Source organism: Lepidochelys kempii, chromosome 3 (assembly GCF_965140265.1).
Source record: "Lepidochelys kempii isolate rLepKem1 chromosome 3, rLepKem1.hap2, whole genome shotgun sequence".
NCBI classification, from domain to species: domain Eukaryota; kingdom Metazoa; phylum Chordata; order Testudines; family Cheloniidae; genus Lepidochelys; species Lepidochelys kempii.
In genome coordinates, this window is record NC_133258.1 from 158,694,915 (window position 1) to 158,710,014 (window position 15,100).

The 15,100-nt window shown below is 41.9% G+C and overlaps 1 protein-coding gene across 1 annotated transcript in view; it reads right to left on the reverse strand.

Annotated features, from left to right (window-relative positions):
• The window catches only part of DNAH14 (dynein axonemal heavy chain 14), a 454,489-nt gene that overhangs the window by 322,885 nt on the left and 116,504 nt on the right, over positions 1-15,100 (reverse strand). Inside the window, 3 exon segments of the mRNA XM_073336702.1 lie at positions 9,888-10,059; positions 12,165-12,286; positions 14,628-14,873. Of these exon segments, the coding sequence (XP_073192803.1) occupies positions 9,888-10,059; positions 12,165-12,286; positions 14,628-14,873 (540 nt within the window).

A 15,100-nucleotide genomic window follows, 5' to 3' on the forward strand; every position in this document is an offset into this window, starting at 1 on the left:
CATGCAACAGAGTTGCTTTGCTGGCAGCCTCTTTTAGAGGAAATTACTGCAGTCAAAATGCTGTAGGTAAATCCTATCAATAATCAAATGTTAAATTACACTAACTGTTTGACAAGGATTTATATAATGATGACTAGTATGATAGGAAGGCAAAGCAGCTCAGTGCCTACTTTGCTTGTTTTCTCTCAAAAATAACATGTGAACAGATGACTAGCAAAGTCACTGTAGTCAGTATAGGGGAAGGGATGCAGAATGGGATAAGTAAAGAACACATCAGAGATCTTCTGACCAAAGTGAATGAATTCTAATCAGTGGGGCTGGTTATTATTCACCCAAGGGTACTGAAGGAATTAGCTGAAGAAATCTCAGAGCCATTGGCAACATATTTACAAAGTCATGAATGACAGGAGAAGTCCCGGAAGACGTGCCCATATTTAAAAAGGGGAAGAAGGAAGAACCGGGAAACTGTAGACCTGCCAGCCTGACTTCACTACTTCAGAAGCTACTAGAGCAATGTATAAAACATTCAATTTGTGAATACCTGGAAGATGATGGGGTAATCACTAGCAGCCAGTGTGGATTTACCAAGAACAAATCATGTCAAACCAGCTTGATTTCCTTCTTTGACAAGGTAACTGACTTGGTGGATAGAGGGAATGTGGTGGTCATAATATACCTGGACTTCAGCAAGGCTTTTGACACAATCCCACATGACATTCTGATAAGTAAGCTGGAGAAATGCGGGCTTGGCAAAACTACCATTAAGTGGATACATAGTTGGTTACACTACTGCAAAGAGTAAGTATTAAAGAAAAAATGTCATATTGGAGGGAGGTCTCAAGTGGGGTTCCACAAGGATCTGTTCTGGGTCCAGTGTTGTTTAACATCTTTATTAATGACCTGGCTGTAGCTATAGAAAACATACTGATCAAGTTTTCAGATGACACAAAGCAGAGTGGAGGGTGCCAATACTTTGGAGGATAAAGCTAAAATTCAGAGATATCTTGATAAATGGGAGAACTGGGCTAGAGACAACAAAATGAAATTCAACAAAGACAAATGTAATGTGCCACACTTATGGAAGTAAAACCAAATGCACAGATACAGAATGGGGGAAAACTGGCTTGGTGGCGGCACTGCTGAGAATGAAGGAAAGCTTATTCACCTTGTGCAGTCACTGGAGTTCTTCAAAATGTGTGTCCCCGTCTCGAAGATACAACATCTCGAAGAACTCCAGTTACTGCACAAGGTGAGTAACATTTCCTTCTTCTTCGTGTCCCTGTGGGTGCTCCACTTTATGTGACTGTAGAGCAGTGCCCCCTGAGGGCTCGGGGGACTTCAGGTTCGTTCGAGTCATTGAGGTAAGTACTGTGAGGCCCACTATGACATCAGCCCAGGAGTCCTATGTGACCGCATAGTGCTTTGCAAATGTGTGAACGGAGGCCCAAGTGGCTGCCTTACAGTCTCTAGTATTGGAACGTTATTGGGGATGCTACTAAGGTTGAATGGACCTAGTAGAATGTACTCTAACGTGCTCCAGTGGTTCTGTATTCTGGATATGGTAGCACATTTGAATGCATGTGGAAATCCATTTGGATAATCTCTGAGTGGATACAGCATCTCCATTTGAGCACTTGGTAGTAGAGATGAAAATTCTAGGGGATTTCCTGAAAGGATTGGTTCTTTCAAGGTAGAACACTAGTGCCCTTCTAATGTCTAGAGTATGTAGGGCAGCTTCTGTTGGAGTACCATGAGGCTTAGGGTAGAATGTCAGTGGGTGAATAGATTGGTTCATGTGAAATGCTGAGGTTACTTTCTGTAAGAATTTAGGGTGTGGACATAACGTGACCTTGTCCTTGAAGAATGTTGTGTATGGAGGATCTGCCATGAGCACCTATTTTGGTCACCCTTCTTGCTGAGGTAATGGTGACCAGGACGGCTACTTTCATTGATAAGTGGAGTAATGACTAGGTGGCTAATGGTTCGAATGGTGGTCTATTGAGGCATTTCAGTACAAAGCTGAGGTCCCATGTTGGTGTAGGTCGTTGCATGTCTGGGTAAACGTTTATGAGACCCTTCAGGAAGCGTTTCGTAGTTGGGTGTGAAAACGTCAAAGTTCCATTGATCTCTTGGTGGAATGCTGAAATGGTTACATGATGGACTTTGATTGAGCTTATCGTTAAGCCAGTGCTTTTCAGCTCCAATAGGTATTCTAAGATTAATGGTAGTGGTGCTGAATCGCTCATCAAGTGTCTTCCTTGACACCAGGCAGAGAACCTCTTCCATTTTTGAAGGTAGGTATTTCTTGTAGTCCGTTTCCTGCTATTTAATAACACATGTTTAACTTGTTCCGAGCAGGTTATTTTGTCATGGTGGAACCATTCAGGAGCCATGCCTGTAAGTGGAGTATCTCCAGGTTCGGGTGGAGAGTACAACTGTTGTGCTGAGACAGCCGATCCGGCCGGCGAGGGAGAGCTCGCGGGCACATATCACCATGCGTAACAGGTAAGGATAAAAATGCCTGTTTGGACCATGTCAGGACTATAAGGATAACTTTGGCCCTGTCTACTCGTATCTTGTGTATTGCGTGTGATATCATTGGTATCGGTGGAAATGCATACGTGAGTTGTGCCTCCCATTTGATGAGGAAGGCGCCCTCTGAAGACTGTAGTCCCAGTCCCGCTCTCAAGTAGAACATCATGCATTTATGATTCGTTAGGGATGTGAACAGATCAATGGTGGGAGTGCCCCACTGTTTGAAGACTGAACCCAGGACCTCTCCATTCATCTCCCATTCATGCTCCTGAGAGAAGTTCCTGCTGAGCACGTCTGCTGTCACATTCTGACAGCCTGGCAGGTAACACGCTGAGACGCTGAGATGTTTACATTGTGTTGTATGCATCAATTCCGAAGTCTCATGGCTTCTGTGCATAGAGAATGTGAGCTCCTCCTTGCCTGTTGATGTAGAACATACAGGCGATACTGTCAGTCATAATTTCAATGGATTTGTTCCGTAGATGAGGTAGGAAATGTCTGCAGGCACTGTGGACTGCTTGTAACTCTAGCAAACTGATGTGCAGTTCAGTTTTTCCCAGAGACCTTTTGCCCTGTATCGTGTGTTGACACATGTGAGCACCCTAGCCTATCAGTGAGGCATCTGTGGTGATCGCTGTTGTCAGGGGTTCCTGTTGGAAAGGGATACCCATACAGACATTTTGTGGTCTTGTCCACCGTAGTAATGAATTCAGGACATTTGATGGAACTGTGAGCCGTTTGTGTAGGCTGTGTTTGCTTCGTATGCATACCATGCTTAGCCAACCTTGTAGGCATCACATATGTAGTCTTGCATGTCGTACCACAAACATCATGGCCACCATGTGTCCTGGTAATTGTAGGACTGTGCGAGCCCAAACTTGAGGACTGACTTGTACCCCTGAGATGAGGTTTGTGAGGTCTGTGAATCTGGTAAGGGGTAATGAATGATGCCTTGACTCCTATGGCATCAAAGTGTGCCCCGATACAGTCTAGTTCTTGGACTGGGTCTATGGTTGATTTCTGTTTATTTGTAGCTCCCAGAATAGTGTGATAGTGGACTGGACTGCATCCATTGTGTCTTGTAGAGTTGGGCCTTTGGTAAGGCAATCGCCCAGGTCAGGGGAAATCATTATTCCCTGTTTCTGTAGTTGTGTCGCTACCACCGCTAGAGTTTTGGAGAAAACTCTTGGTGCTGTGGATAGGCTGAATGGTAGTACTCTGTATTGGCAGTGTTCTCATCCTATCGTGAATCGTAGACATTTCCTGTGAGCAGGATGAATGGTGATATAGAAATAAACATCTTGAAGGTCGATGGCTGAAAACAGTCACCCTGTTGCAGCTCTGGGAGTATCATACCCAGTGTGACCATCTTGAACTTTTGCGATCCGACAAACTTGTTGAGCTTCCGGAGATCTGTGATGGGTCTCCATCCCCCGCTCTTCTTCTGGGTCAGAGAGTAATTGGAGTCCCTTCCCTCTGAATTGTAGTGGTGCTTGTTCCATGGCAACTAGTTGTAGAAGATGATCAACTTCTTATTCTAGTCAGTACTTGTGAGAAGTGTTCCTGAAGAGGGACAGGGAAGAGGGTAGGGTAGATGGGCAGGAGGTTAAGGGGATAGTGTATCCCGACTTGATAACTTCTAACACCCATTGGTATGATGTTATGGTGGTCCAGATGTGGTAAAAGGGCCGGAGTTGATGGCCAAAAATTGGGGATGGGTCAGGTGTGAGTGCTGTTTCATGAGGGAGGTTGTTCAAACCCTTGACCAACTTTTCAAAATTGCAGTTTTGGAGGTGCTGACCGAGAAGTTGGCACCTGAGATTGAGGTGTTTGCCGGTGTTGTGATAATTGACGCTGGCATTGGTTATCGTATGGTCGCTGTTGTTGTTGCCTGTTTAAGGAGTCTCTAAGTCTCTGATATGGTTGGTATCTCCCTCTCTTTGCAGAGGGGGTGTAAATCCCCAAAGTGCGGAGCGTGGCCAGTGTCTCCTTTATTGAATGAAGCACCTCATCGGTCTTCTAAGAGAAGAGTTGTTGCCGGTCGAAAGGTAAGTCCTCTAATTTTGTCTGGAGTTCTTTTGGTATCCCCGAGACCTGAAGCCATGAAGCTTGAAACATTGCTACAGCTGTGGCCATCATTCTGGCTGCAGTGTCTGTTCTGTACAATGCTGCCTGATGGGCTGTTGTAGATATGAGATGGCCCTCGATGACAACGGCCTAGAATTGTGTCTGTTTTTTATCTGGGAGCTCAGATGTGAACTGGGCAAGTTTCCCATAGTTGTCATAGTCGTATTTTGCCAGTAGTGCTGAATAATTGGGCACTCAAAACTGAAAGGTGCTGGAAGAATATACTTTGCATCCGAACAAGTAGAGTCTTTTGTGTTTTTTGTCATGGGGTGTAACCTTGAATTGTGGCTGTATGTTAGGGTGATTTACTGCCTCGACAACTTGGGCGTTGGGAAGTGGGTGCACAAATAGAAAGTCTCCCCCTTGGATGGTATCGTAATATTTTCTATCTGTGCTTTTGCAGGTGGGTGGAATAGAAGCAGGTGTCTGCCAGACTATCTCCACAGGATCCAAGATGGTCTCATTGATGGAAAAGGCAATCTTAGAGGTAGATGCAGGTTGCAGTATTTGTACCAGCTTGTGGTGGTTTATCTTTACCTCCTCCAGCAGGATGTCTTGGCTTTGCATGACTCTCTTGAACAGCTCTTGAAGCTGTTTAAAGTCACCCGCCAAGGTTGGTGGTGGGGGCAATCATCACCTCATCTGGAGAGGAAGATGAATTGTGTACAGGAGATGTGTCATGGTCTGTGCCCGTCTCTGAGTCCTCTCTCCCCCTTCCTGTGTCTCCAGGGATTGTGGTGTGGGAGATGCTGGGTTAGAGCGCAGCTTACGTCTATGTGCTACGGATGATCTAGAACATTGAACCCTATATGAGCTCCCATTGCATTGGGAAAGCCATAGGAGGGTACATCCATGGGGGTCCTCACCCTGGTTTGTTCATCTAGTGTCTTGGACCCATGTGGTTCCACACTGGTTGGTGGGCCTTAGGTGAGGAGTGACATGGAGATAGGAGGTATTGTCCCTGCATCTCCTTCTCATCATCATTGGAGAACTGTGCCATGTCTTCTGGGCTGTGATCTCCTCTGGAGCCTGTGGGGGAGCCCTTGGCACTGAGTATTGGTGAATGTGGTGCCGATGAGATTTCTAAGTCTCTCTGGTGCAGCAGAGACTGTGTCGGTCCTGATTTCTGAGTAGTCGATGCCGTGGGTGCTTTCCCTTTCGTTGATGGAGTCAGTGCCGACTGGTGGTGTTGTTTGGCCGGTGCCGATTTAGTGGTGTCTACCAGTGCTGACTGAGTTGTTGGTGCTGGGGATGGAGGCATGGTGGCTGAGACACTCAGTGCCGAGTCCTTTACTGGTGAGCTCGGTGCCATGGAGGAGGCATGTTTTTCTTGGTGCCTCGGCTCCGTTTGTTTTGTTCTGACCTTGGCAGTGCTGGAGGTCCTCAACTGTCATAGGTGCTCACCGTAGAGTAAGATGGCATTACGGGTAGAGACATGACAGGAGAATACCTCTGTTTTCACGAACCTCTCTGTGGTCTCCTCTTCCATCTTGAGGAGTGCCTGGAAAGGCTGTTTGCTTGTCCACCTCAGGCTGGAGGGACTTCTCCATCAAGATCATTTTAAGCTGGAAATCCCTGTCACGTCGGGCTCTGGCTTTGAGGTTGCAGCAGAGGGGACATTTCTGGGGAATATGCCCCTCACCCAGGGAGTGTACACATAAAGAGTGTCTATCTAAAACAGGCATGGCCTTGTGGCAGGAGCTGCATCATTTGAAGCCTGGAGACCCCAGCATTTTAACTAGTAACAATCCCTTAAGGGGGGGTTCTCTAACAAGCTAACAAGAAATTTTTTTTTCGAACACTGACACTAACTCTAACTATCTCTATAACAACTTATCTAAATATTTATCTAAAAGCTCTTTCTTAACTGTTTTAGGGAAAAGCGCTAACACTGCCCCTTCACTCTGTCTTCAGCCAAGGACAGTTGAGAAGGAACTGGAGGGCTCATGTCATGCGCATGCTACACACGGCACCAACAGCACCACCACGCACTACTTTGCATGAGCAAACACAGCTACCATAAATCTCCGATTGACAGCACTGGGATGCACTGCCACCTAAAGTGTAGCACTCAAAGGGAAACTACTTGAAGAACTAGGAGTTGTGGTAGATCTAGGGTGACCAGATGTCTCGATTTTATAGGGACCTTCACGATTTTTGGGTCTTTTTCTTATATAGACTCCTATTACCCCTCACCCCCGTCCCAATTTTTCACATTTGCTGTCTGGTCACCCTAGGTAGATCACAACCTCAACATAAGTCAGCCAAAACAAATACAATTTTAAGTTGCATTAAAAGTGGCTGTCATAAATATAAAGGGAAGGGTAAACCCCTTTAAAATCCCTCCTGGCCAGAGGAAAAATCCTCTCACCTGTAAAGGGGTAAGAAGCTAAAGGTAACCTCACTGGCACCTGACCAAAATGACCAATGAGGAGACAAGATACTTTCAAAAGCTGGGAGGAGGCAGAGAAACAAAGGGTCTGTGTCTGTCGGTACACTGCTTTTGCCAGGGATAGAACAGGAATGGAGTCTTAGAACTTTTAGTAAGTAATCTAGCTAGGTATGCGTTAGATTATGATTTCTATAAATGGCTGAGAAAAGAACTGTGCTGAATAGAATGACTATTTCGGTCTGTGTGTCTTTTTTGTAACTTAAGGTTTTGCCTAGAGGGATTCTCTATGTTTTGAATCTAATTACCCTGTAAGGTACCTACCATCCTGATTTTACAGAGGTGATTTCTTTACTTCTATTAAAAGTCTTCTTGTAAGAAAACTGAATGCTTTTCCATTGTTCTCAGATCCAAGGGTTTGGGTCTGTGGTCACCTATGCAAATTGGTGAGGATTTTTACCAAACCTTTCCCAGGAAGTGGGGGGCAAGGGTTGGGAGGATTTTGGGGGGAAAGACGTGTCCAAACTATGCTTCCCAGTAAACCCAGTTAGAGTTTGGTGGTGGCAGTGGATATTCCAAGGACAAAGGATAAAATTAATTTGTACCTTGGGGAAGTTTTAACCTAAGCTGGTAAAAGTAAGCTTAGGAGGTTTTCATGCAGGTCCCCACATCTGTACCCTAGAGTTCAGAGTGGGGGAGGAACCTTGATGGCGGCATAGCAAGGGAGGTGATAGTACTGCTCTAACTCGGTGCTGGTTCAGCCTCAGCTGGTGCACTGTGTCCAATTTTGGTCACAAATGTATAGAAAGGCTGTAGAGAAACTGGAAAGGATTCAGAGGCGAGCAAGAAAGATGATTAAAGAAATGGAATGCAAGCCATTTGAGCAAAGGCTGAATGAACTGGGTATGCTTAGTTTGGAAAAGAGGAGATTAAGGGGGGATATGATAGTTGTCTTCTGATACTTGAAAGGCTGCCATAAAAAAGATGAAGAAACGTTGTTCTCTTTTGCCACAGAGGCAGAACAAGAGGCAATGGGTTCAAACTACAGCATAGTAGATTTAGATTAAATCTCAGGAAAAACTTCCTAGCTGTAAGCACAGCAGGATAATGGAACAGACTGCCTCAGGAGGTTGTAAAAGCTTTTTCACTGGAGGTTTTTAAAAGGAGACTGGATAACCATCGGTCTTGGATGGCTTAGACACAACAAATCCTGCATCTTGGCAGGGAGCTAGACTAGATGACCTTTGTGGTCCCTTCTAACCCTATGATTCTATTATTAGTCATTTAGTAAAAAAAACTGCATGTAAATAAAAAAACATATGCACTTGGATCATAACTTACTACTGTATTGCAAATTATTTCCTATAAACTGCAAGTCCACCTCCTTCAGGTGTTATATAATCTTGATGGCTGTCATTCTTGGCAAAATGTCATGGCTTTACATCATTCATCCTATTCACAGAGCCAACATAAAACATGTAGCTATCATGCAAATCAGGCCATAGCCTCATGCCAGCACCCAAGCCAACTAGCCTGGCTGAGTGCCGGGCTGAAGACTACCTTATTTGTCCCTGCAACATGCTAGAGATCCGTGCTGAGATGGATCTTCTGTCCTTTGCCCTCTCCCAGCCTTCCCATCATGCAGTCAAACCCAACCGTTTCTCAAGGAGCAGACCTGTATAAGTTTTACTCCAAAGGCACAGATTTGCCTCATCATTGATGCACAAATACAGTTAGGAATTTTATGTACACACCAACCTTAACACAAGACCACATAAGTGAGGAAATGCAAAGTTAGGGCACCTAAAATTACACACCCTCACCCTTCCAAGAAGAGTTACACACCTCACTACTAGAACAACCATCAAACAACATAAACAATAAACTACAATTTCTGTTCTGCCACAGTAGGGATAGTAGACCTGGGGACAAGAGCCAGGGTTGTATTCCTTTCCTGAGCCATTCAAAAGGGCTTCTGCATAACATGCCAGACAATGGGAGAAGCCAACATAGGACATTTTCTCTGCCAGCTAACAGTTGCACAAAAGGTTTCTGTTACGACAAGTAACACTAATTTTTTTCTTTAACAACAAAATAATTATGCAACTCTAGAGAGACTGCCCAAACACTAATTATGTATCAGTTTCTGAGTTCCTACTGTACTTAGTTTTTAAGCTACAGAAGCCCAGAAAATGAGACTTAAAATGTCCACTTTTTAATGCCAATTTTAAGAGATTAGAACTCAGAAACAAATATACAGATTTGTTTGAAAATTCTCAGAAAATGCAGACTTTACTCAAAATCTATGTGCTAAAAATTTTAAGCAGATAAACTTTTTCATACAAAAAACAGAGGTTAAACTCTTACTGTAATTGTAAAATACAGCCCAGTCTTACATATGAAGTTGGCACCACTCATCTGTGAAATATTAGAACCTCATTATCTAGCACTTCAGCGTACAGTAAGATTTGGATTTACTTCTTTATTAGTGAGTCTTTTAAAGGGATTTTGCCTTTTACTACTGTATAGATATAAACTGAAGCTTAGTTAACTCTCATAAGTGATTTATGACTTCATTAGACTTTTATTTTGAAGGGTTAAAAATGTATCTGCAGAGAGTCATGTCCAAAGATATGTTCAAAATGTTTGTTCTTTGAACATGGTATGTTTAGGTTGTCATTTCCAAATATCTCACTCACACCCACAATTAATTACAGATTCCTATACTATTTGTTTAGTATATCACAAAGTTTTACTAATGAAAAAGCACTAATTCGCAGCATGGTTTAGTGGATAGGGAACATGGCTGACAGTGGGAATTTTGGTGTGGTTTTACCTCAAGAGACTTCTGTATTTTTTCAAGATGTGCATTGCTGGTCTGCAGCATCTCAAGGACTCCTGCAGTTGTGGTTGCCCTAAGAGCATTTGGGTCATCGTCTGTACACTCCATTATCTCTTTCCATTTGTTATTGACCTGAGAGAAAATACTTGCTTCTGCTGGAAGCTGCCTATTTAAATCACAGATCATATTAGAGATCAATTTATAGAATGCAGCATTCAAATATACCTAATTCTGAATGTTGTCCATTTATTTTCCCTACATCCTTTATACTGCTTTCACAAACCCACATTTTGGAATCGCATGTTGAGGTACACAGAGTCAGGGTAGCATGCCTCATCACAGGTTAGTCGGTCAATCTATCTATTTAGGCACTTATGTCTCTTACCATAGGACAGTAACTCCTCACTTAAAGTCGTCCCAGTTAACGTTGTTATATTGCTGATCAATTAGAGAACATGCTCGTTTAAAGTTGTGCAATGTTCGTTTAAAGTTGTTTGGCAACCACCTGCTTTGTCCACTGCTTGCAGAAAGAGCAGCCCATTGGAGCTAGCTGGGCGGAGGGGAGGGGGCTTTGAACCAGGGTGGACCAGCAGCCCCCCATCAGTTCACCACTCCCCTAAGTTCCCTGTGGGGAAGCCACCCAGAACTCTATCAATTGTTGGGCAGTTCAGCTGTCCCTCCCCCCTGCCATGTGCTGCTCCTGCCCTCTGCCCTGAAGCTGCTCCCAGGAGCCCCCTGCTCGTTGTGTGGGGGGGAAAAGGGAGAAGAAGGGTGCTAATGTCAGGGTGTCCCCCTTCCCCCTGCTCCTGCCCCCCACTTATTTACCCCATCTGCATCGAGGGGGGGACACTACAGGGCTCAGGGCAGAGGGAGCTTGCTGGCAGCAGCTGCTGTCTCAACTTGCTGATCTACTTAAAAGGGCAGTGTACTTAAAGTGGGGTCACCGTACCTAAAGGGGCAATGTGCATCTCTCTCCCACACACAGGGTGTATGTCTCTGTCTCTCTCTGACATGCTGCCATCCCCTCCCTCCATTCGTGCTGCCTTGTACAGTGTGAGGCTACATTAACAACGTGTTAACCCTTGAGGGCTCAGCGGAGTGCTAGTTCAACATTTAGCAGTAAGACATTCCCAGGGAAATATCCCACCCTCTGACTCCTACACCTGAACCAAGCTTCACAATCATCATTACTGTGTACAGTATTAAATTGTTTGTTTAAAATGTATACTGTGTATATGTGTGCATGTGTATATATATATATATGTCTTTTGTCTGGCAAAAAAATTTCCCTGGAACCTAACTCCTCCATTTACATTAATTCTTATGGGGAAATTGGATTCACTTAACATCGTTTCACTTAAAGTAGCATTTTTCAGGAACATAACTACAACGTTAAGTGAGGAGTTACTTATCTGAGTACCTCAATGTGCACTAATCACTGCCAAAACCTCTATAATAAGATACACATCCAACATATCCCCTGAATTTCTGACCAAGATAAGATACTATGGAGAGAAGGATGAATGTGGATCTGGGGCGAAAAAAATATTCAGAAAACTCTAGTAAACAGGAAGTAACCTAGTTTTTCCTCTTCATGTGATTGCTTCACTCATCCCCATACTTGGAAGCAAGCAAAGAATTAAAAAAAATCATACAAAAACAAGATAAAGGCTACTGTAATTAAAAATAGATTGCACTATTGCCTTTTACTGAAATGGTCATGTAATCTAGCCTCTTAAGCCTCGTCTATAAAATGGAGTTTTAAAATCTGAGTTAAACTGGTGCAAAACCAAGTGTGAACACTCTTATTTCAATTTAAACCTGGTTTATGTCAATTTATTTTACCTTGATATCCAATTAAGCTAATTAAAAGAACGAATACACAGGGTTTGCACTAACTTAATTGAATCAGTTCAAAAATCAAAAAAATTTTAAATACAGTTCTGAATACAGAAAAGGGCAAAATGTTTTAACTTTTCTTTTCAAGCTATTTATACCTTGGTTGATTTTATAAAATAGAGCTCCCTGACATTCAGTGTCACAGTACTATTGTACCTCTCTAGCATTATGCCCCATCCTAGGACATCAAACTTCATCATGTTACAGTTTAGCTATCCACTCATCTGTGTCTTTTGTCTCATGCATCACCATGGTATCATCTCTTAAAAATTGGTCACTATTTCTTAAATGATTGAACATACTTGAGGTTCAATTCTCTGATCTGCTAAGATCACTTTGCCCTGAGACAACGTGATACGCATTCATATATACCTTTGTATTTCTGGAGCATGAAAGATTGGTTCCAGGTAAATCAAATTCCTTTGGCAAATCAACCATTCCTCCAGGGTGCGATAGAAATGATTTAACTTACGATCCCATGCATCTACAAGGTTCTACCATATAAAATAGAATAATATAAAGTAAAAACTAAATTTGGTGGAAATTCTTACTACTTCAAGATATATGTTACCTAAGGACTCCCAAACAAAATTTTGATATAGTATTAAGCAAACTATAGCAGAGTACTAAATACAAAATGTCCACACTTCTATATAATGTGACAAAAAAAACCTGCTTCATTAGGAGCTAATTACTTGTATCTGAAAAAGACATACTAAGATATGCCATAAATTTGTTTTATATTATGCTTCAATAATACATTAGAGTACGAAGAAAATAGCTATCACTCAGCTGGAAATCTTTTCATTTCAGGGCACTGGCATGAATTAAAAATTAACTTTACTTGTTGTGGTATAAATTATGGAGCTGAATCCTGCTTTCCTTGCTCATAAATGAGCCTCACTGTTAGTTACTGTTCACTGAAGCCAACAGAACAGTAAGGAGATTTCTGTGAACCTATTTCTTCAAACTTTTTGACAAAAATACATGTTCATATTTGTTTTAAACAAAGGGCAAGTAAAATTTTGCAAGTTGATACTAAGAAGAACTACTTACTATATCTGGTTTCCTTTTAAGATACTGATACAGCTGCAATACCCAGCTGCATATCTTTTTAATAATAATCAATCAGTTCTAGGAGATATAAATTAAAGCCATTTACAGTTGCAATCCGGGCTAAGACTCAAAACTATAAATCATACCCAGCTATATAAAACAATTGGACTCCTTAAAAATGACTAGAAATTGTGATTTTTTATATGTAAGATCAAGATTCATATAATTAAAAGGACCCAAAATAATCTGTATTATTAAGGACCTATTTGAAGGCAGAAAAAATGAAAACACAGGTTACAAAACATCATAATGTCAACTGAATTTGCATATACTCATCTTAATTTGTTTCATACACATGATTAATTACTTTACAAAGTAAAGGCATGATTTGATAAGCACTCTGCACACAATACAGATTTTAGCTCTATAATTCATGCACACTGCAAAATACTATGGGACAAAATCCTTACTCAAACTCTCATGGACTTGAAGACAGGACTGAATTAAAAACTTCAGGACGCTATTCTTATGTAGTCTGCTATACTGTGTCCATACAGCACTATTTTAGCATTTGAGACTCCTTTGGTAGTTACTCTTCTTTCCTTTCCTCCCCTCTTTATGGAAGTCATAAAGGGCTTTTTCTTTGTCCTTTTTCCTTCTTTCACGATACCTGGGCATCCTCATCCACTCTTACAGCTTCAGCGTCTTTATCCTAATGAACAAGTCTCCTTTTCCACACCTATGTCCCTTTTCTCTCTAGTCCCACACCTCAACTGATTTCTCCACCATATCTTCCTGAAGATCTTGGTAACAACATAAAGTTACCAAGGCTAAAATCTATCCTATATCATAATTTTTTCTCCATCCATTTATTTGGTTGTGTAATCAACACCACCATCCTCCCAATCACCCAGGCTCAAACCCTTTTAATTCCTTTCTCCTCCCCATGCATTCAGGCCATGTCTAAATCTTTTTGTTTCTTTCTTCACAGCACACAAATCAATCCCTTTCTCTCTGCCTGACACCTACAACACTCATTCATGTCCTCATCATCGTGCGTATCAATTATTATAACCACCTTCTTAAGCCTCTGCAACATCCACATTGACTCCCTTCAGTCCATCCAAAACATATATTAGTGGCAATCTTCCTCCAGCATCAATCTAGTTGCACACAAAGTTAGATGCATCCAAATATAGCGCCTTCCTTTTCAAATCATAGTGATTAGACAAATTCACATATAAGGCATGGAAGTCAGGACAGAAAGCTAAGAAGGAACTGGACGCTTTAGAAGCTAAATGCTCTGCTCCCACTCTTTCTCCTGCTGATCTATGCTGTGGAAAGATCTAACTTCTCTTCTACCCTTGACAGGGTTGAAAAGTGACCACATATTCAGTAGTGCTACCAAAAAGCAGCTATTTAATAACAAAAATAAATCTAACCAGGACTAATTGCTGCTGAATAGAAAAACTGCCAAAAATTAATCAAATAAATCACATATAGTATACAGTAACTGCAGTGCAAATGTTGCTAATGGTCTTGTGGAGACAGAACTTCTGAGGAGTTCTACGAAGACCCTCCCGAGTAGCAGCTCTGCAACTGTTTACAGCAACATGCGTACAGGAATGCACACCTTTAGTAAAGGTTTGCTGCCAGGCTTTGAAAGTAAAAAGAAAGTAAACAACAAGGATACTATTTATTTCAGTTGTACACCACTTGCACAGGTTTTCCACAGACTTTATTCTCCAAACATACACAAATGTCACAAGTAATCTTTACCTTAATTGGCCCAACATAGCAAGAACCCTTAATTGTTGAAATTGTTACTTGAGATTCTTCTAACTGAGCCATTATATCTTCAGCAGATGAAATAATCATGACAGTTGAAGTTTCAGAGCAATGAGGAGATAAATGGAAATTAGTTTTATTCCAAAGGTTAATTATCTTATTCAGCATTACTTCAAGGGTAGCTTCATTGGTTGCTGTTACTGATACATCAATTATTTCTTTCTTGTACTGAAGCAACTAAAGAGGAAAACTGTATTACGCGGGGTTGAACAATAGATAAACAAGTGATAATACAGATATTTTACTAAATAACTGGAGTATGAATTCCTGCAAAATATACAATATCCCTATAAAAGTTGCAGAAGTGGAGCAGCAGTAGCAGTAGTAGTCGTAGTAGTAGTAGACTGGACTATATATTTAAAAGCTAACTGTAAAACTTTAATCCTAAATACAGCTGTAATAAA